Raw genomic sequence first — 21,618 nt, forward strand, 5'->3', positions numbered from 1 at the left:
GCTAGGCTTGACACAATCAAGCTTCTTTTTTCCTTGGCTGCACAGAAACAATGGAAGATTCACCATTTGGATGTCAGGTCAGCTTTTCTGAATGGTTTTCTGAAAGAAGAAATCTACATAGAGCAACCAGATGGATTTAAAGTTCCAGGAGAAGAGAACAAGGTTTACAGACTGAAGAAGGCCTTATATGGCCTGAAACAGGCACCTAGAGCCTGGTATGACAGAATTGATGAATATCTGTCAAGGCTTGAGTTCGAGAAAAGCCTGAGTGAAACAACACTTTATGTGAAGAAAACTGAAGATGAAACTTTGCTAATTGTTTCAGTTTATGTGGATGAACTACTGGTGACTGGAAGCAGAACTGAGCTGATCAATGACTTCAAGACTCAAATGAAGGAAATGTTTGATATGACTGACTTAGGAGACATGACATACTTCCTTGGTATGGAAGTGAATCAGTCTGATCGAGGAATCTTTATCAGTCAGCAAGCATTTGCCCTGAAGATCCTAGATAAGTTCTGCATGTCCAATTGCAAATCAGTGAACACACCAATGGCTCAAGGAGAGAAGCTGACCAGCTTTGGAAACCAAGAAAGAGTTGATGAGAAGGAATACAGAAGCCTAGTTGGTCGTTTACTTTATTTAACAACTACTAGACACGATCTTATGCATGCTGTTAGCTTGTTGTCTAGGTTCATGCATTGTTGTGACACATCACATTTTAAGGCAGCAAAAGGGTACTTAGATACCTTAAAGGAACCTTGAAACTTGGAGTCATGTTTAAGAAAGAAAATGAGCTTAAACTTATGGGATATTCAGACAAAGGATCAAGGTGTTCTGCAGATGACATGAGAAGCACCTCGGTTATTTTTTCACACTTGGCTCAGGAGCATTTTGTTGGAGTTCAAAGAAGCAACAAACTATTGCTCAATCCACACTGAAGCGAGTATATTGCAAAGCAGAAGAAGAGTGAATCAAGCCATTTGGCTCGGAAGTTATTGTCCGATTTGAATGAAGAACAAAGTGAAGCTATGAAATTATGGTTGACAACCAATCAGCGGTTGCTATAGCTAAAATCCAGTTTTCCATGGCAAGACTAAACACTTTAAAATTAAGTTCCATTTTGTTAGAGAGGTGAGCAGACAGAGAAATCGGTCTTGTTCATTGCGTTCACAAGATCAATTGGTGACATTCTAACCAAGCCACTCGGTACATCCAGATTTGAAGCTTTAAGGAAGATGATTGGTGTTTGTTGCATACAGTCAAGGAGGAGTGATGAGCATTGGCCTGCAATGCAACATGTGACCAGCAGACTCACCAAGTGACTTGCACTAGAGCGAACCGAGAGCGGCACCAACTTGGTCCATTTTGATTTATTTTGTTCAAATGTAACTTGCCTTAGTTGAATTGTAACTTGTAATCAAAGTTAGTAAGATTTTTGATGTAATTGATGTAATGGCTGATCATATCAGCTTACTTGTGTATGTGGTTCACATTTTGAAATTGTTACGCATTAGTGGGAGTAGTTAAGTCATTAGGTAATTGTTCATTGACTTTGTAATTCATATAAGCTATTTTTTCAATGAAATGAATTATTATTCAATCATTCTTGAGCTGAAGTCCTCTTTGTTTTTTGCTTGTTTTTCAATCCTTTCAATTCTCTTAAGTTTGTACGAGAGTGTTGTTGCTGCCAATGTTCCAACACCTGTCAAAATGTGACAAACAAAATTTATCATCGACAACATGAACTTCAAGAAAGTGCAGCATAAATTTGAGGACTCTCAGAGACTCCAACAACAGAATCACATCTAAGATAAGCAAGCTAAAAATTTTAGCATTCTAGAAGTTCATGTCCTAAAATTACTTGCTATGTTAGTGGCCACAAGTGATAGCATCATCAATTTCTCGTAAGTAAAATCCTCGGGAATGGAACAAAAAACTGTTATTTGAAGGTAAAAATAATATTCCGAAAGCCAAAAAGAAATGTCTAAATCAGGTCATACATAATCAGCACATAGTGCTTATGAAGTGCAGAACATTCTCCCAAATCGAGAACTAAAGAACAACATGATGATTTCTAAGAAACTATATCCAAATAGATGTGCAAACATGATAGTTACAACAGAAAAGAGTACATAAAATGCCCCAACAACAACCGAAATTCTAAAGAGCGACATGGAAGTACAGTAAGTGTTAATACATCGCAAAATGATAAATTGAGAACTAAAGATAAACCAGAACTAAAGAATGCTCCAACAACCACCAAAACTCCAAAGAGGGATATGAAAGTACATTAAGTGTTAATACATCGCAAAATGATAAGTTGATAACTCACACAAGCAAGAACCAGACTTCAATCCAATAACACCACACAACAATAGCAAAGCAAAATTATTTTGAAGTCAGCTGAACTAAAACTTTAGAACTTTTTTAGAGTAATTAAATTGATTAGGATCTGAATGGCCGTATATGTTGAAGGCTAGAAGTTTCAGCCTAAAAGGTACTAAGCAATGCATGGATATAATTTCAAGACATGATACGTCAGCCAATTAAGGTACAAAGGAAAGCAATCGTACATTTTTGCAAGTTATTTGCATTCCATTTACTTCTTACAGAAAAAGAGAATGAAAAATCATAGCAGTGCTCAAAATATAGCTGCGAGATTCATTCGGTTCAAAGGTAATTGAAATCGAGTTTGTAACAAACCTGATTGCCAAGAAGGTTACTGACACATCTCGAGTATTGGCTGATACGGAAGCCGAAAATCTACAAGCTTGAGGATCTTGGTTATGACAGGTACACTTAAAGAATTATCAATCGGGGACCTATGACTCGAAATGTCTACTGCTAAACCAAGATTTACGATTTCCATCTCTGCATCTGTAATTGCATAGCCAACATGGACATTTGTAGCATTTTGAGTCAAATCAGGTCCAGAAGAGGCTGGATCCTGTTTAAACCTCTTAACAGAACCAGACTTCCTCCTTTTAGCTCCGGTGCGACGCTGAACTGATTCCCCACGGTCAACCTTTGTCCATCACCTTCAGAAGCTCTGCCTTCTTGAAACCGAATTGCAAGCTTATCTGTATTACCCCCTTCAGAAGATAATGCACCTTTTAGCTCACTAAGGTTGGTATCATAATCATTTTCATGCTTTGTCTCATCAATATTCTTTGAACCCTTTGCAGAATCTGTTAAAGCTGGTCTCCATGCAGCACATGCAGTCGAGCCATACATGCAGCAGCTGAAGTTCAATGTTGCTGTCCAATTTCAACTTATTTTGTTACTACAAGTCACATTTTGTAATCTGGTTGAATTAGAACTAATTTGATGATGTATTTGATGTATTTTGTTGACATTTGGGCTGATAAAACAGCTTTTCTAAGTGTGCAAGTTTAGTTTTTCAATTTTCAATGTAATTAGTGGAGTTAGGTGATGTTTAGGTAATGTTTGCCTTACTTTCATCAGGAAAATGTTTGATATATGTAATGGCAATATACCAATGTTCTTTCTTAATGAAAAATCATCATCTTTCATTCATATGCTCCACCATTTTCTTGTTTCTTATTCTGTTCTTGTTCTTAAGCAAATTTCTGCTTTTGTTTCTTCACCAAGTCACGAGACTTGTTACACAAGCTTTCGACTCTGCTTGCTAAGCTTTGTTCCAACACCATCAGAATCGTTATCCTTAAACTCTTTTAGCTGTCATTGTTATTTGTTGCATTGAGAAGACCAAGATGCTGGACGGGATAAGCTCCAGGAATTCCTTTGTTAGGCGAGATTACAAAGGCTATTCCATGGCCATGGAAGTATCCCGGTACAATTGCAAAAATGGATGTGGTAGAAAAAGAGGAAACACTACCATTTTTGGAGACCAAATGGTATCAATTTTGCTATAATTTTGTATTATGGATAAAGTTAGATTTAATTATATTCTCTAACTAGATCATTTTTAATCATTATATTTTTAAATTTTAATCTTAATGCAAACGTTAATAGTTAAATCTATTGATTGATTTTTATAATAATATGTAGAAATAACAAGCTGACATAGTATTACACATGCTATAATATATTTACCGCATCAAATTTTAAAAATAACAAAACCTATCTTAATGAATTTAATTGCTACCATTTAATCTCATGTTCTATGTTCCCTTGAAGTTGAGCACCTTGATCCACTAAATCTTCCTCTTTGTATAGCCTCCTCAAGCACAAGCAAATGGCAACCCCAACTAATATACCCACACTTGCCACTGGAACCATGATCCAAACCCACAGTTGATTGCCATTTCCTCCTATATCAGTATCAGAAAACGCCCACGATTTCACACAGTTGAGCTCAGTTTCATTGCTTGTTGAACCAAAGAATCCCATGAAAACCTCCTGCGGAAGATAAGTAGAGAGATCTACAGGCTAAGAAAGCACAAGTGTCTGGCTGTCCCCAATGAAAACTGACAGGTTTCAGCCGTCATAACACAGATGCACCCTTAAATCCTGACCTCCGGCTGAAATGTTAACATCGTAGTTGCTTAAAGAAACTTGCTTGGTTGACTGGATTCTGTTTATATTTAACCCAATATGGTTGCCCTCCATGTCTAGCTCATCACTCTTCCTGGTGTCAAATTCCACCGCCACACTGGCTTGAGAAGAACCATTTGTGTTCGCATTTACCATCCCCAGCCACGCTGCTATCTGGTAGGCTGGAATTGTCGTTTATTAAAAAGGCAACGCCTTCGCCACTACAAGAGGTTTGGTTGAGGATATTGAGGACGAACTCGTATTGAAAGAAGCAATGGTGGTGTGGTTGCCTTTCCAAAGCCGAAATGGTTTCTTATACAAAGCTCGTCCAGACAAATTTTCCATGGAACCTCCATTAACATCTGGAGTAACTTGGATGGCTCCAAGAACTATGTAAGAATTCCTACTCAAGATAAGCTGCCTTTCATCTTCTTTCTGGAAAGTTGGAAAATTGAACTAAAAACAGGTTACTTGAACAAGAAAAACTGCTGGGTTTAAAAAATAGCCTAAAAGAGAAGACCCCATGCTAGCTGCAAAATGTGGTTAATCCTATTCATTCAAAGTCCAAAGCGAGTTATGACTTCCCCTGGTTTTCCAAAAATCAGTCCTAAAGTTCCCAACCTATATATAGTGTTGACAAATTACCAATTGCTGCAATACTGTATGTATATTCTACGATAATCATAAATATTCAACATATCAATTTTTTTTTACTCATAATTACGTAAACATAATCATGACTAATAAAAATACAGACCATATGCTTGTTCTATGCTGTTTTGCCAGACAGTTCTTTACCCCGACTTAAAATTGTTGTTCCAAGGGGGGAATTTTTTCTTGAATAAGTTAGTTTAAAAATATTCCTAATTTCAACAAAAGAATCAGTCTACGCACCTTTCCAATATTACTTATTTTATATATATATATTTTATCTGATTATTTGTTTGATTTAAATCTTACACATCATTTAATTAGATTGATATTGAAAACTAGTCATTCGAACACATTAAAAGAATAAATTTTAAAATTAATAAAATAATCAAGTTTATTTTATTTTAATAAAATTTATCTTAAATTTATCTTTTAAAACCATATTTTAATTAACTAATTACTATTTTTATTATTTAATTGAATAATATGACTATTCGACTGAATCAGTGAACCTGAAAGCTACAATAATATTTACCGTGCAAAGAACAGCAGTCGCTCATACCATTGAAATCAAAATTGCGTTTATGTCCTCTAGATATCTTGAGCTGTGAAATAATACATTCCAACAAATGCATAAGAAACATCTTTTATCTCATGTTACCTTCTCGCAATACGTCAATCATATTATATAAACGCTTGTCTGCCTTCGACTTAACCTGCACTTGAACAATATCCACAATCAAACACACTGATATGAACATAAAACTAAACCAACACCCTAGTCTCGCCATGACATTTGTTATAATGAACATTATGATCCCTAAGTGCTACTCTCCCTACCCTTAAGCAGTAAATACAACCGGATATTGTTAACTTAACCAAACTGCATGCTCAATTTCTCTGAAATTTAAATATAGAGACACTAGTGCCTCAAACTTTAAGTTCACAGAAATCGAAGGCAGTAACAGTAAAAACATTCGGTGAAACACTAGGATAGATTCAAACTGCCAAGAGAAATATAAATAACATCACCTTCTTAGCAAGGAAAAGTATAGCATCAACAGTTCCCTCCGCGTATATCGATCTGCCACAAACATTATGCTGAAACTCAAACGACACTCTGCAGAAGAATTTTCAATCGGAGATCATCGAAAGGTCATTTGATAGTTACATGTTGAACAAGATGTAAGGTATAGGTGAAAAAGTTAAGTCAATACGTTTGATCAGGTGATGTTAGATGATACAAATGAAAGGCATGACCAGACAGATGCTCTTCTGGTACTCCCACCATTTCAATCTGCTGCTTGGGATCCCGGATCATTTGTATCTGAAAAAAGAAAAGGAGACAAGTTAGAAGTCCAAAACCTTGAAAGAACCATAAAATAAAGGAATTTATGTCATTCCTAAGGGTCAAAATCTCACAACCTTCTCCTACCCCCCTCCCCAGCCCCTAACCAATAAGAAAAAAGAACTTGATTTCTCTTTCAATTACAATTAAGAATATGTGAGAGCCACACACCTGATCCATGTCAAATGACACCCCCAATTTCTGAAAGCAAGAAATAATAGCCTTAGCAGTACCAGAAGTGTCCAATTTGCCTGCTTGATGGGACTCCATCACCTAATCAAGATTAATGAAGATTAGCAATATGCAACCAATATGACAAAACACTAATATTTAAGAAAAAGAGGCATCCCAAAGGACTATCATATCCAAAGACCAAGATAAGCAACTGTAAACACAAGCCCAAGAAAACTTGTTACAAACAAATTCCCTATGGTATGTAAACACTAATGGATAAGTCCATCCACAAATGCAAGATCCAAAACTTAACTGCTCCAAGTCGTGTTATTTCTTCACAATGTATCAAACCGGCTTCTTGATATTGCTTCAAACAGTTGTATTTTGCAGCCTCAATTGTTTACAAGTAATAACATTATTGGTTATACCTAATCAGCCTAATTTGAAATATTGTTTTTTCAAGCACTTCCAAAACAAATAACCTTATTTAAAGAAGTACCTGGAGGGAATATCCAGAGAAGGCTCCAGGAAACTGCTCAGCCATGATCTCCATCGCTGCAAGAAATGCAACAACCTAAAAAAACCATCAGTATTAAGCAACCAAAAAAGGAAATCTATAATTCCAACAGTTAAAATAGTATTTCAACTAACGAAAGGTTAGATGACCTGTTTCCCCATTTGTGGCGAGATCACAGCATAAACCTTTGACTCTTCAACAGTCTTATAGAGTTGATCCCTGTCTCCACCAGTGGTGCCCATAACAAAAGGTACTCCAACTTTGCCATAGAGCTCAGCATTATCTATATTTATCAAACACCCCAATACCATAAACAATTTAAAAAGGTAAATTAATAGAGAGATCAAATCATAACATCGGACTTGAATGGCATGCATAAATTTATTTAACAAGTCGTAACCTTTTTAATGATAAGCTGAGAAGAAAGTAATTCAATCATAGTATAGAATATCACCACAAAATATCACTTCAGATTTTGGAGACATTATTCCACACGCTATCGAAATGTTTCTCACTCAAGTTCATTTTAGTTTCTTTTTCATCAAATATGAATATGATTTAGTTTTAAATGCATGTTCCTGAATAGGTTACCATTAATTGTGGCAGGCACGGTGTAGTCTACCACGATCAGGCTTGGATACTCCTGAAAGACAGAAGCAAGGATGCTTTCTCTATCAGACAGACCATGCACAAGAATCTTTTTCCCGCACACGTCAACAGTCTGTCCAGACTTCTTCTCTGCATCAAAAGACACAGGAACAACGAAAAGGCCAGCAGAATCTGCTGCTTGGATAACAGACTTTCCCATTTTTCCAGTACAACCATTTACCTGCAGCAGGAAAAGGAACAGCAAGCAATGGGGTGAACGTTAAACAATGTTATCTGTTAACCTATCTTCTCATACCATTTAGCAAGATTAACAAGGTAAAATTCAGAAGAGCAACCAAGCTGAGAAAGTAAAGACATAGAAACAATAAATGACAATTGTCATAGATGAAAAGGTTGATAATATATGTGGGATCAAACCATAATACATACTTACAATAATACTCACTGCCAATTAATATGGCATTTTAGTTATGTTTAGTTAAATCCTACTCTTAAGGAGAACTTCTTTCACTCTTAGTAATCAGAATCCAAAAAAATAGCTATTAGAATAGCCAGAACAAACTGAAATAACTTTCAGTAATCCCCAGTCCATTCCCCATAGCAAATGCTCATATTAACACAGCTAAGCAAAGTAGATGATCTAATCTTGTCCACCCCCAAAGTTGTTATCTATCTACATGTCAAGTCACCAAACCCCAAATCCGTGTGACAAAGATGTTAAAAGTTAAAGTTCTGTTGGTAAAATACACACAAAATCAAAATGCCCATATAGAAAAAGACTCTTCCTTGCCATTGATCGATTTAAAGCTTTACTCACTTATGACCAAACACATTGGCAACATACACCACATAGAGATAAATCCAACTGAAAATTTCAACTTTTTTTTCTCCTTTTAACAGAGAAAAGAAAAATGGGTACCATGATTGGGATGGCAATGTCTGGAGAATTAGATCTCAGGTCATGTTCAACAGTTCCAATCGACGTAGACAAGCATAATGCGATAGGAACCAAACGAAATGTTACTTTCTTTGGAACAACACCTTGTCTTGTCTTGCTTCTGGACAAGAAAGGTAACTTCTCGGACCGAAGTACGTTGGACGAGGCCTTAAGGAGGGAAGCCATTTTTGAACTGTGAAAATGAAGGAAAAAATGAATACGGTTTGATTAGATAAAAAGTAAAAGTCTAGAGTTTATTAATTTAATAGAAGCAAATCATGAATGTTCTTGTATGCTATCATAGATAAAAGTTAATCAACTTATGCATATAAACACAAACATGAATTCACTACGTTTGCACATCGCAAAGCACAAAGGTAAGGGAAATAAAAATATATGATGATACTCAAAAAGAATGCAAATATACCATGTTGACCATAGCTGGTTTGGTAGGTAAACAGAATCAAAGTTCAATATTACGAAGCCAAATGAATATTTAAACAATATTAATTTCCCAAAGGCAAATCGGTGGAAACAATTATAACAAAAACAACATAGTTTATTACTACGTTCTTCTAACAGCAATAGTCTTTTGTTTATTCTCAAGTATAAAAGAACCTTTTTACTCAACAAAAAAAAAGAAAAAGAAATCCTTTCTACCATGGCTTTCTCTACATTTAAATATATCCCTATTAATCATATCGCTAATGCCAATTTATACCCAAAGACTTCTCCTTTGAAAAGTTGCAAAGATACATTATTTTCATTGGAGAAGAATAGCATTGGGATTGGAATTGGGGTTGGGTTCGTGAATACGCCAGAACACTAAAGCTTTAGCCTACAGACAAGCATTAGCTTTCTTAATACTGGAGTCAAAGTTTTATTTAAGAAAGCTGAAAATGTATATATAGATAAAGTGAAAGGTGTGGAGATTTTGTTAGATGAATCAGAAGTTTGGAATTATTTTCAGCAGTTGAAGAATCTGCATATCCAAAATGGTGCGATGATCCAATATATCATTAAAGGTAATAATGTTGTTAGCAAAATCGAATTTCTTCAACCTCGTTAACTTTTACTAAACCTCATTAACTTTTGCTAAAGCAACAGCGGTTCGACTTTCATATCTCCACCAGAAACTGCCCTTTTCAACCAAAAGGTATTTAATATTTTTTCCTTCTTCAAGTGCATGCATTTCCAATTTTGTTAATTTAAGTTAAGGCTTTTATATAACGTATAGGAAAATAGTCAACCAGAAAAAGCAAAGATGAATAGAACACAATGAGTTTATACCCCCCACAAAGAAAAAATAACAGAGTATCATGTAATGCTTTCCTTCTTACAAATTCAGCTTTTGTCTATATTGAATGACAATTAATACTCACATATATATAGATAATTTCTTGTATATGTTATATGGAAACTTACAATCATAAAAACTAAAAACAATATTTGGTTTCCTTTTATAGCATTTGAAAAATTCGAATTTAATAAGAAGAAATTCTAGGTGAGCTTCTTAAAATAAGCCTTTCTTCAACTCTAATTACACAACACACTACTATAATTACAGAAATTACTCAATCATGCAAAACAATACTCAATTACACAAATTATTACAATTTATGTAATATTTTGCGTTATTATAATTATGCAAAATATTATTCAATTACACAAGACATTGTCAATTTAGACAAATTATTATAATTTCATAATGTTTTGTTTAAACTCAATTATATGAACTATTATAAATATTATAATATTTTGTGTATTATTGGAGCTAATGAAAATATCATATTAAGGAGCTCTTTTTGAATTTTCACTCAATAAGATTAGATTTGGTAAGTAAATAAGTATGCTGTGCAGATATTGTTTCCTAAGCTAGAGAAGTTGAAACTATCCTCAATTGGCATTGAAAGAATATGGCTTCCCCAAGCATTTTGTTCAACTCAAAATTTGACAAGCTTGATCATTGAGGGTTGCGCTCACATAAAGCATGTGGTATCCGACTCCATGATTAAATATTTGCAGCAGCTCAAATGCTTGGAAGTAAGTGAATGCAAATGCATGCAGGAGATAATATCAATGGAGAAGCAGATCAAAGAAGCATTCTAAAACAGAGGATTAATTTGCTTCCCTCGATTGAACTCCCTCAAATTGAAAGATCTTCAGAAACTCATTGGATTTTGCCATGAAGATTCTACTGTTGACTTCGCAGCCTTAAAGATTCTTGAGATAGAAAACTGTCCAGAATTGAAGGCATTCATCCATAAATATATCGACAAAGATAACCCTACTGATGGAGTTTTGTTCAATGAAAATGTACTGTTTTTAACGCAGTGAATTGTACCTTATTTCCATTTCTCTTGTTATAATTAACTCTTCTAATCATTTCTTCTACTGACATGAATACTGACATCAACTATATTACTTCTGTTAAATTCACCATCTCTAAACAACATAAATTCAAGGATTAACTAAACATAACAATAAAAAGAATTCAAAACCCCAAAAAGAACAAATCTTGCAGAGACCCAAAATTAAAAACACGAAAAAAAATGGAAACATGATTACATATGGCTTGTAAATTGAAGGTTTAGCTGACCTGTAATGAATTTGGATTTCCTTCGAAATAAATTGAAGCCTTGAGTGGAGCCTGGAAAGAAGCAGAAATGGCGATAACTAGGCGCAGGCAAGGCGACCAAGAAGAGGAATAAATTAGGAGGAATGGAAAGCTTAAAAACCCAAAACCCTTGAGAGTGGCTTACGAATTTTGTACATTCAAGATTGGAGTTTTGATCAAAAGGACTCTCTTTTCGTCTCAAATAGCAGTTTGTAAATGTAGCCCTCAGGCTTGCAAACCCGATATGGCTTGTAATCGTATACGGGTTATTGGATTAATTTGGGTCAAATAATGAGACCCCTCATAATTTCAACAAAACTATATAACCTTCTATTTTTTTTTAAAAAAGGCTAAAGTATTTATTAGAAAAATACATTATTAAAGAAGAAGAGTTTATCTTCAACTATCCTGATCAAATAAATTATTATATTAAACCTATAAATAGACAACACACATGGAGAAGATGTATCAATTGAAGGAGTGTTGTGCTGATTTTTTATTTGTATTATTGCACTATATTCTTAAGCTTTATTTGTGAGAAATTAAACTTTCGTAAGATTGAAATAAAACCATCATTGTGGTCTTGCATTGAACAAGTCTACATAGAATAAAATTATTTTCTCAAACTGCATTAACAAGTGATTGTATGCAAATCTCCCTTTTTCTATTGTTGTTTTTGTTTAATTATCTGTTCAAACTCGCGTCTAAACACGTATTAGGCAACAGTTTAATTTAAGTGGCAAACTGACTACTTTTAAACGGAGTCAACGTGTGAAAAAAGTGATACCTGATTAAAAACTTCAACTACCAAACTGATACAAAAAATTCTTTAGATACCAAAATGATAATTGGATGCTACTTTTGAAAGGCAAATAGTTGCATTAACCCTATGATAAATTACAAAAAAAAGAACATATCTTCTTAAATCTACTAGAAATGTAACTTCTGATTGCAAATGGGAAAAATATATATTCACTAAAAACAAACTAATACAGCATAGGACTCCATACAACGCAATCTTGCTAGGTATAGGATACCAAGGGAACGACCCTACCATCGCAGGCAAATATGCTCATAGTAAAATTCAGCACAAAAAATAGGTTTCTTCACCAGGCCAAGCTCCTTGTGTGGTCTACATGGAGAAAAAAGACAAAAAAAAAAGCGGTATTTCAAGTGAGCTTCATCACACTTTATATGAGGAAAGTTTGATGGTAGTTATAAGAACCTTAAATGTCCAATTAAGCAACACTAATGGTAATTATAACCACGCTATATGTCCAATTAAGGCACACTAATGGTAGTTATAAGAGAGGGCTACCGTTATATCAGTCAGCTTGGCACTTGAAAATGAGAGCTCTTGCTTATCCTGCTCTTATCTTCTGCGACTAATGTAATAGAGTTACAACAATGCATACACAAACAAAATGAATATGGCGGCCTTCAGCTTCATCAATACACTAAATACGCCTAGGTGATCAAGATGGAGGGCTATACTTAAGATGTTGCTCATAGAAGCTGATTAACTGCAATGGAAGAAAAAAAAAAAGAGCAAGAATTGTCAGCTCTTTAAGTCAACTTAATGAAGGAAAAGATCAGGCAAGAAAATGATCCATTACCAGCAGTGGATTGTTAGCTTTAAGATATTGGTTGTCCACCATAACTTCTTTTCCATCGGACCTGTCAAAATGTGATGAACAAAATTTATCATTGACATGAACTTCAAGAAAGTGCAGCATTAATTTGAGGATTCTCAGAGACTACAACAACAGAATCACATCTAAGATCAGCAAGCTAAAAACTTGAGCATTCTAGCGGTTCATGTCTTAAAATTACTTGCTATGTTAGGGGCCACAAGTGATAGCATTATCAATTTCTCATAAATAAAATTCTAGGGAGTGAAACAAAAAGTTATTTGAAGGTAAAAAATATATTCCAAAAGCCAAAAGGAATTATCATGTCATACATACTCAATCAGCACATAGTGCTTATGAAGTGTAGGACATTCTCCAAAATTGAGAACTAAAGATAAACCAGAACTAAAGAATGCTCCAACAACCACCAAAACTCTAAAGAGGGATATGAAAGCACATTAAGTGTTAATACATCGCAAAATGATAAGTTGATAACTCACACAAGCAAGAACCAGACTTCAATCCAATAACACCACACGCCAATAGCAAAGCAAAATTATTTTGAAGTCAGCTGAACTAAAACTTTAGAACTTTTTTAGAGAAATTAAATTTATTATGATCTGAATGGGCGTATATGTTGAAAGCTAGAAGCTTCAGCCTAAAAGGTACTAAGCAATGTGTAGATATGATTTCAAGACATGATAAGTCGGCCAATTAAGGTACAAAGGCAAGCAATCTTACATTTTTGCAAGTTATTTGCATTCCATTTACTTCTTATAAAAAAAGAGAACGAAAAATCATAGCATTGCTCAAAATATAGCTGCAAGATTCATTTGGTTCAAAGGTGGTTGAAATAGAGTTTGTAACAAACCTGAGTGCCAAGAAGGTTACTGACACATCTTGAGTATTAGCTGATACAGAAGCCGAAAATCCTACAGGCTTGAGGATCTTGGTTATGACAGGTACATTTAAAGAATTATCAATCGGGGACCTATGACTCGAACCGTCTGCTGCTAAACCAAGATTTACAATTTCCATCTCTGCATCTGTAATTGCATAGCCAACATGGACATTTGTAGCATTTTGAGTCAAATTAGGTCCAGATGAGGCTGGATCCTGTGTAAACCTCTTAACAGAACCAGACTTCCTCCTTTTAGCTCCTGTGCGACGATCACTCTGAACTGATTCCCCACGATCAACCTTTTGTAACCCATTTACAGGCCCATCACCTTCAGAAGCTTTGCCTTCTTGAAACCGAATTGCAAGCTTATCTGTATTGCCCCCTTTAGAAGACAATGCACCTTTTAGCTCACTAAGCTTGGTATCATAATCATTTTCATCCTTTGTCTCGTCAACTTTTTTTGAACCGTTTGCAGAACTGTTATCCTTAACTCTTTTAGCTCTTCTGACATTGCTGCTATTTCCATTACGCTCTCCTTCTCGTGCCAACACTATAACTGTACTTGAAGCAGAAAGATCAGCAATACCGGAATTGTCAAAGGGAACCAAGGGAGTCTTATCAACAACACCAAGTTCAAGACCAGTCGCATTATATGTAGAACCAGAAGAACAAGGCTGCTTCTTCTTGGACTGTGTATGAGGACCACCATACTTGCGTTTTCGCTTTCGACTATGCTTCCCTGAACGCAAGCTTCAAACCCGAAATGAAATTAAGTACATGCTTATGTGGAAAAAGACAAATTGATTATGTCCACCTTATTTGAACGAAACCAGTGAAACCTTACCTTTCCTCAAATGCATCAATTACGTCAGAACAAGACTGTAGATTCTCCAATGGCTCCCATGTATTTGCAGTTTCCGGCCATCCACGCCTTCAAAATCAATAATTTCATTACCAATTTCTTAAGAGAACAGCTCATACAGTCTAAAGCCAAACCAAAAACAAAAAGAAGGATACTCAGGGAAAGGGTACTCACCATTTGATGAGATATTGAAGCTGACCCTATCATACATAAACACACTTATAATTAGCAACAACTGAAGCTAAAAACAACCTAATAAAAAGAATCCAACCCCCCCCCCCCATTTGGCATCTTAAATTTTGAATACAAAAGAACCCAGTTGAGCTGTCTGTTTGGTCCAATAGAAAATTGACCCAAAAAATAACCATTAAAGCAAAATCGTACCTTTCGAACCCTTTTACGACGAATAGCTTCAATCTCAAAGAACCCATCATCAAGCTTAGTTCTTTCATCTTCTTTCCTTTCCCCATTTTCTCCTTCTTTTCCTTCTTCTTCTTCCTCTTCTTCTTCTTCTTCTTCATCCTCATCATCATCATCTTCTTCCTCCTCTTGCTCCTCTTCTTCTTCCTTTTTCTCCCCAAGTCCTTCAGTTCCAACTATTTCCTCTTCAGTCCCTCCCTTTTTCTTCTCTTTCACACTACCCCCTCTTCCTCCTCCTTCACTCTGAGACACCCTTTTCCTTCCTCCTTTCATTTCTAAAACAAAAACCCAAAATCCCAACTCAAGTAAAAACCCTTCTCTTTTGTTTTTTTGCAGTGAATTTTTGAGCTGAAGAAACGAGAAATAAAAGGGTTTTGCTTTTGGGGGAATTAGACCCGAGTTCACTGATAAAACCCGGATTCTATGATCTTTTCATAGTCTAAAATATTAAGTTTTCTGATTTGGATATCCTGCCTTTGCCGCCTTCCCAATTGTTTCCGCCAAAACCTTGCTCTTTTTTTACTAGAATTTATCGATGTTGTAAGAATTAGATCTCTAGTCTAGTCAAACCGAGTAGATTTTTAGTTTTTTTATTTAATTTCTTCAATAATGAAAATTCAATTTTAAAAATAGAAAAAATATCTTTAAATATCTTTTATAAATTAGTTTAAATTTTTATACAACTTCTACTACTATCTATATCCATACACTCTTTAACTATTTCGATTGGATTTTAGTAATTCAATCAAATTTTTATCAATTATAGATCATCAAATCTCAATTTAGCCGATCAATCCAATTAAATTTTGATAACCATAAAATTATTATAGTGAAAAGAAAAACTTTAAAAGAATTAAGTGAATTTTATATAATTCTTTTAATCATTCGTACTTTCAAATCAATGCGTTATACCAATTAAGTTAAAACTCAATTGATCAAAATCATCCTTAATGACTACTTTAATTATCTATTGATTTATATTATTATTTTCAACATTGCCAACAATCCTAGAAAGTTGAATCAAACATTACTTTCATCTACATTTGATAATTAATGAGAAAAAATGTTATTAGTACCTGGATTTTATGTTTGATACAGTAAAAAAAATTGCATGTTTTCTCTGAACTTGTAGGAATGAAAAAGGAAAACTAGAAGGAAAGAAATGAAAGTATCTATGAGGCATATGAAAGTAAATATTGCTGTAGATGTTTTGTTCTCCTTTTGTTCTTCAATTTCCGAAAAGCGCATAGCTCAATTTGCCGGATTCTTTCCCTGCTTACACCCATCGACTCCCCGATTTCTTGCAATGTTTTCATCCTTCCATCTTCCATTCCGAACCTCCATCTAATCACTTGCCTTTCCCTTGGACTCAGACTGTCCAATACCTTCTCCAGATCCTTCTTCATGAACTGTTTCAGCAAGATATCTTCAGCTGAATCTGCTTCGGGATCCGCGATTACTTCCTGGACAAGAAAATAATGTGGTCCCGTTAGAACGAAATAGAAATGTGCCGTATCGATGACAGTTTAAAAATGGGAGAAAGGAATAGTAATTGCTGCATGTGAAATAGGACGGACCGATGGTTTAAGGTTTTGGTTTATCCCAATCTTTTGATCTAGAGATCTCGGAGCCTTTGGTGCAAGTAGAACAGCAGTGAGCCTCTTCATGGAGAGTCCTGTTGCCTCCGCAACTTCGATATTGTCAGGCTGTCTTCCATTTTCGCTGTACAACTGCTTTCTAGCCTCCTTCACTCTGTATGTTGCCTCAACCATGTGAAACTGTAAAACCGGAAAAAAAGGTTGAGAAAGTTACAGATTTGGCCTTTTTTACTTCGATAATGATTACATTTATCGCAAAGGGCGATGAATTTAGGACCAGAACAGTTTAGAACTTACCGGCAAGCGAATTGTCCTTGACTGATCGGATAGAGACTTCCGTACAGCTTGTTTAATCCACCAATGCGCATAAGTTGAGAACTTGAAGCCTTTAGAAGCATCAAATTTCTCGGCACCTCTTATAAGGCCTCGGCATCCTTCCTGTGAGTGAATCACTCAAGATTCAGACACTAAAGCGTATGCTAAATCAGCTATTTTCACAATAAAGTCAACTTGTTCAGCAGCATGCTGGAGATCACATACCTGAACAAGATCTTGAAGATTCATTCCAGCCCCCTGATAATTTTTTGCAATCGAAATAACAAGCCGTATGTTGCTTTTAATCATTTTGTCCTTGCAAATTGTGCCATAATTCAAGCGTTCCCGAAGGGTCTTCCGATCAACTTCAGCAGCAGCAGCCCATTGTGCAAATGTAGGTGGTCGCCCACAGCGCTCCGCAAGCTCCTCATGGAGTACTTCCAGTTTTAGCAAGTCCTGAAGTCATTTATAAGATGGCAAATTTATGTACAAAACAAAGAAGATGAGCTTCACATTCAGAAATGCCTGTCGATTCATCATACCTGTATTCCTTCCGACAACTCAAGTTCTTCATTAGCAGTGAGAAGCTTGGAAGTGTTGGTAGTCCCTCTCAAGTAACGCAGTGGATCAGAGTAGTCTATATCTTGTAAAGCACCACGCCGTTTTCTGTTGGTAGAACCGGACTTCACTGAAACAACGTTGGTAGCTGCCTTCTCAGCTGCTCTCGTTCTTTTAGCTTTTCGTTCAGGTTGGCGATTTGACCTCACTGCTATACTTCGGGATAATTGTTCCTCAAGAAGTTTAAGTTCTTCATTTGTGGGCTCTAGTTCATCAGATTCTTTTGTGGAATTTTGCTCAAAATCATCTTCTTCCATTTCAAGTTCATCCGAGACGTAATCTCCAACAATACCAGCCCTCTCTGCTTCAGTAAACAGACCCCACTTTGATGTTAAAGTATCGGTTGCAGATGACCCTGGAGATTTCATTTCTGTTTTGGCTGAACTGTGATTCTTAACCATAATGGCAGCATCCTTAGCAACCTTAGCAGCTGCTCGTGCAAGAGCTACTGCTTCAGCAGCAGCAGCAGCAATTACAGCCTCATCACTTGTAAGAAGATTTTCAGTTGCTAAAGTTGCTCCGAAGCTTGCCTGCAAAGACAACGAAATTATAACTCTCACACACACTTCATAGTATGACATCAAAACAAGCACCAAAATTTGTAGTAAACCGAACTTGGTCACCCGTAATGAAGAAACTAAAAGAGAATTTAGAAGTGACTATCATCCAGAGATAATGAATAGTCTCGATTTTTAAATGCATGATGTTCATATACAATATGAAGTTTACCTGAACATTACTGGCTCATTGTCTAGAATGATCTTCATATAAATAAGTTTATCTATGGGTAATGAACTCGAGAAAGGAAGAAAACATGTCAATTTCGGAAGTTCAATAGTAAATACCCCGCAATTTTCCGCTCTTATTCTCGACATTATATACTCAAAATAACAAGACTGACCTCGGAAGGTGGACCAGTTGCCCCTGTATATGTCCATGGTCTATCCGTCACAACTGAATTCGAATGAGCTTCAAAAGATGGTAATCTTAGCTTCTCTACATCAAGCACAGCCGTTGTTGCCGTTGATGTCGATGAAGTGGTCGATAAAACACATTGTGAACGGAAACATATAGATTCTTTGTGTTTTGCTGCAGGGTTCAGCAAAGAAATCATGAGAAAACAAATAATGACAAATGGTACCATTAACAATTAGGACAATGAACATACAACAGAACATTACAAACCATTTTCATCCCAATCCCGTAATGTTACAGATACAATAGAACGACTCTCATTATAATCTATGATCATTTACTGATAATGTCAAGCAAATACACCAAATTCTATCAGAGAACACGGCGAAATCCTCGGAAATTAACAAGCCAACAAAAAGGCCCGCTAAAGTAAAGTCAAGACAAAGGCAACCAAGAGAAAATCAAACCGTATTATGTCCTCAAATGCTAAAGCCCAAATGAAACAATCCAAATGAAGGTCATTAGTTCCAGTGTACTCTTTTTCTCTTATGCAAAGCATTAACACTAGAAATGTAGGCAATACTCATTGAACACCACTAAGACGAAAAAAGACCAAAGCGATAATGCAATATTGGCACAACTTAGATTGTTAAAAGTGACATAACCACATTACACTCTCACTCGTTTCAGATAAAGAAAGGTGGCTAAGACATGAAAAAATAAACAAATCCAGTAAAACCTTATCTGAATTCTGGTAAGAATAAAAGGCATTTGCTACCAGAACCGAATTAAGTTTACCGGATTAACTACTACACACCCTTCATAGTTGTAATTGGGATAAATCCATTGACTTTGTAGCATTGAGATAACCAGCAAAAAGTACATACATATGAAATAAATCCAATACTGGAGAAGCTACTTAAAACTTTCACAAAAAACAAAGAACACCCATTTTACTTCTTGATAAAATAAAGTCACTAGATTTCAATACAAATTCAAACTATTACAAAAATCAAAGTAAACCCATAATCCCAAATTAGTTCTGATTCAATGAAGTCTCCAACTTTCTATCAAGTCAACAATATATATATATATAGCAACAATCCATTTGAATTCCAATTCAAACAAAGCCATTTTTGAGAGTTAAAAGCTTACAATGGTGAGAATGGTGAGCTCTGAATTGGATAGAAAAAGTGTCAGGTTGGCACTTGAATTGTGGCAATAAACAAGACATCCTCTCCTTCCAGCTTCTGACTGGGATATTAACTAAAACAAACAAAAAAAAAAAAAGTGAACTTTCGGTTTCTTCTTTAACAGCCCAATGATATGGTTCAGAAAATAAACAATGGGTTATCATTTAATTATCTCCATGTTGTGCCCGAGGATGAAAAAAATATATAAAAATAAAGAGACTTACTGTTTCTGTTCTTGTTGTACAAAGTTTAAGTGCTTGACATTTTGAAGAAGAAGATTCCACGGCTGGGAAATCAAAAGAAAGAACAAAATGAATTGAAGAACAGAGAAAAAGGAGAGCTTTTGAGAAAAAGGGTAATGGATGTATTGTGATAAATAAGAGGATAAGGGGAAGCAGGGTTGCCTGAGGTTGAGAGAGAGACAACGGACACTGACTTTTTCTGGGGGGTTGAATTTCATATTAGTCCTTGAATTATGCATAAGTTATGAATTTAGTCTCTCGGTTAAATTCTGCTATTAGTCCCTGAATTATTCATAAGTTATAAATTTTAATCTCTATACTTTAATCTGATAATTTTGTACTTCTAGTATTTTAAAATTTCAGTATTGTTCAAACTATATCTGTTAAATTTATTATATTTTTTTGTGTAACCATAGGTGTCCTCTGCTATTTTATGGTTTGAACCTAGTTTTGCTCATGTTCAGAGTGATATTCAAGTAATGTCTCTCCTAATAATATCAATTACAAAATTCGAGCTTGGCCCAAATACTCGGAAGGAAGTCCACTTTTACTTCGTCCAACCACTTGTTGGTATTAAACTTATTAAGTTAATTTTTATTATTTTCATCTATTATTCACACAAAAAATTAATTAATAGATTTGACTGTTGTCATTTTATGTCACTACTAAAATTTTGAATTTTGAACTAAAAATAATCCAATTAGAAAATATGGATCAAAATCTGCAACTTTGTGCATAATATATGATTAATTATATAATTTAACAAAACAAATTTAACCGCTACCATTTGGAACATGACTAAAATTGACCAATTCAAAAAAGTATAGAGACTAAAATCGACCAAATTAAAATATAAGGACTAATTCTACAACTTATGCAGAGTACAAAGATTAATTATTTTCTCGACCAAATTATTGAATAAAAATTTGAAAGTCAAAATATGCTTCAAGTCTTTATACTTTTCATATATATGGAATTTAGTCTATATACTTCTATTTTAGGAATTTAGTCATATTAATTTTTGAATTTAAATATTTAGGTTTATTTTAAAACCGTTAAAATTATCCTATTAAATTCTCTAGTGTGACATGTTAAATTTATTTTTTAAAAAACTCACTCGATAGTTGTTTAACAAAAAATGACATTTGAATGACCTAAATTTAATAGAAAATTTCAACATTATTAACAATCTTAAAAATTCACGTTAACATTTTAATCCGAATAAAGTAATTAGATTAATTAATGATATTATAAACATCAATGTGCTAAATTAATTATAAAATAGAGTATAAAGATTAAATTTCAATTTTAAACATAGCTTAAGGACCAAAACTAAAGTTTGACCATTATTAGATAATCAAAGAAAATGTAAAATATTATATATTTGGACAAGTGTGAGAATGCTTAAATATTTAAACTTACTAATAATATTATAAAAATTGAGGTGTAAAACTATGTTAAAAATTAAATTTGAAATTTGAACATAATATAAGGACTAAAACTGAAATTTGACCACTTTTATATTATTTGGACATGTTTCGGTTAATGA

The 21,618-nt window shown here is 34.7% G+C and overlaps 3 protein-coding genes across 5 annotated transcripts; all 3 read right to left on the bottom strand.

Moving 5' to 3' along the window:
• Positions 1 to 3,996: 3,996 nt before the first annotated feature.
• On the bottom strand, positions 3,997 to 11,766 carry LOC108473729 (4-hydroxy-tetrahydrodipicolinate reductase 2, chloroplastic-like). 3 transcript variants are annotated; one of them, XM_053021582.1, is made up of 10 exons: positions 11,357 to 11,766; positions 11,102 to 11,202; positions 8,740 to 10,994; positions 7,803 to 8,040; positions 7,361 to 7,494; positions 7,194 to 7,268; positions 6,692 to 6,793; positions 6,390 to 6,499; positions 6,205 to 6,292; positions 3,997 to 5,888 (listed from the first exon to the last, which is right to left on the bottom strand). In XM_053021582.1, exons 3-10 carry the CDS (start codon positions 8,941 to 8,943, stop codon positions 5,820 to 5,822), a joined length of 1,020 nt encoding a protein of 339 aa, XP_052877542.1. In that variant the 5' UTR covers positions 8,944 to 10,994; positions 11,102 to 11,202; positions 11,357 to 11,766; the 3' UTR covers positions 3,997 to 5,819. The 3 variants fall into 3 exon arrangements, with proteins under 3 accessions (XP_052877542.1, XP_017630946.1, XP_052877541.1); XM_017775457.2 differs by lacking the exon at positions 11,102 to 11,202 and having other exon boundaries at positions 8,740 to 8,950; XM_053021581.1 differs by lacking the exon at positions 11,102 to 11,202.
• Positions 11,767 to 12,199: 433 nt separating this feature from the next.
• Positions 12,200 to 15,780, bottom strand: LOC108470578 (chromo domain-containing protein LHP1). Its single transcript, XM_017771930.2, has 7 exons — positions 15,153 to 15,780; positions 14,943 to 14,968; positions 14,751 to 14,837; positions 13,877 to 14,656; positions 12,991 to 13,051; positions 12,693 to 12,897; positions 12,200 to 12,506 (listed from the first exon to the last, which is right to left on the bottom strand). Exons 1-6 carry the CDS (start codon positions 15,459 to 15,461, stop codon positions 12,850 to 12,852), a joined length of 1,311 nt encoding a protein of 436 aa, XP_017627419.1. The 5' UTR covers positions 15,462 to 15,780; the 3' UTR covers positions 12,200 to 12,506; positions 12,693 to 12,849.
• Positions 15,781 to 16,203: 423 nt separating this feature from the next.
• LOC108470516 (RNA polymerase sigma factor sigB) lies at positions 16,204 to 20,242 on the bottom strand. The gene is made up of 8 exons (XM_017771861.2): positions 20,052 to 20,242; positions 19,790 to 19,900; positions 18,621 to 18,808; positions 17,644 to 18,249; positions 17,327 to 17,557; positions 17,084 to 17,224; positions 16,766 to 16,966; positions 16,204 to 16,651 (listed from the first exon to the last, which is right to left on the bottom strand). Exons 2-8 carry the CDS (start codon positions 19,866 to 19,868, stop codon positions 16,361 to 16,363), a joined length of 1,737 nt encoding a protein of 578 aa, XP_017627350.1. The 5' UTR covers positions 19,869 to 19,900; positions 20,052 to 20,242; the 3' UTR covers positions 16,204 to 16,360.
• Positions 20,243 to 21,618: the final 1,376 nt, after the last annotated feature.

The sequence above is a fragment of the Gossypium arboreum genome, chromosome 11, assembly GCF_025698485.1.
Source record: "Gossypium arboreum isolate Shixiya-1 chromosome 11, ASM2569848v2, whole genome shotgun sequence".
NCBI classification, from domain to species: Eukaryota; Viridiplantae; Streptophyta; class Magnoliopsida; order Malvales; family Malvaceae; genus Gossypium; species Gossypium arboreum.

Coding starts and splice junctions, on each gene's coding strand:
- LOC108473729 (XM_017775457.2), bottom strand. CDS start 8,943: ATGGCTTCCCTCCTTAAGGCCTCGTCCAACGTACTTCGGTCCGAGAAG. Junction 8,041..8,739: donor ACATTGCCATCCCAATCATG/GTACCCATTTTT, acceptor TTCCTGCTGCAG/GTAAATGGTTGTACTGGAAA. Junction 6,794..7,193: donor TCTCTGGATATTCCCTCCAG/GTACTTCTTTAA, acceptor AATCTTGATTAG/GTGATGGAGTCCCATCAAGC.
- LOC108470578 (XM_017771930.2), bottom strand. CDS start 15,461: ATGAAAGGAGGAAGGAAAAGGGTGTCTCAGAGTGAAGGAGGAGGAAGA. Junction 14,657..14,750: donor ATTGATGCATTTGAGGAAAG/GTAAGGTTTCAC, acceptor TCGGGTTTGAAG/CTTGCGTTCAGGGAAGCATA. Junction 13,052..13,876: donor GTAACCTTCTTGGCACTCAG/GTTTGTTACAAA, acceptor ACATTTTGACAG/GTCCGATGGAAAAGAAGTTA.
- LOC108470516 (XM_017771861.2), bottom strand. CDS start 19,868: ATGTCTTGTTTATTGCCACAATTCAAGTGCCAACCTGACACTTTTTCT. Junction 18,250..18,620: donor CAACTGGTCCACCTTCCGAG/GTCAGTCTTGTT, acceptor TTGTCTTTGCAG/GCAAGCTTCGGAGCAACTTT. Junction 16,652..16,765: donor ACCAAAACCTTAAACCATCG/GTCCGTCCTATT, acceptor TTTCTTGTCCAG/GAAGTAATCGCGGATCCCGA.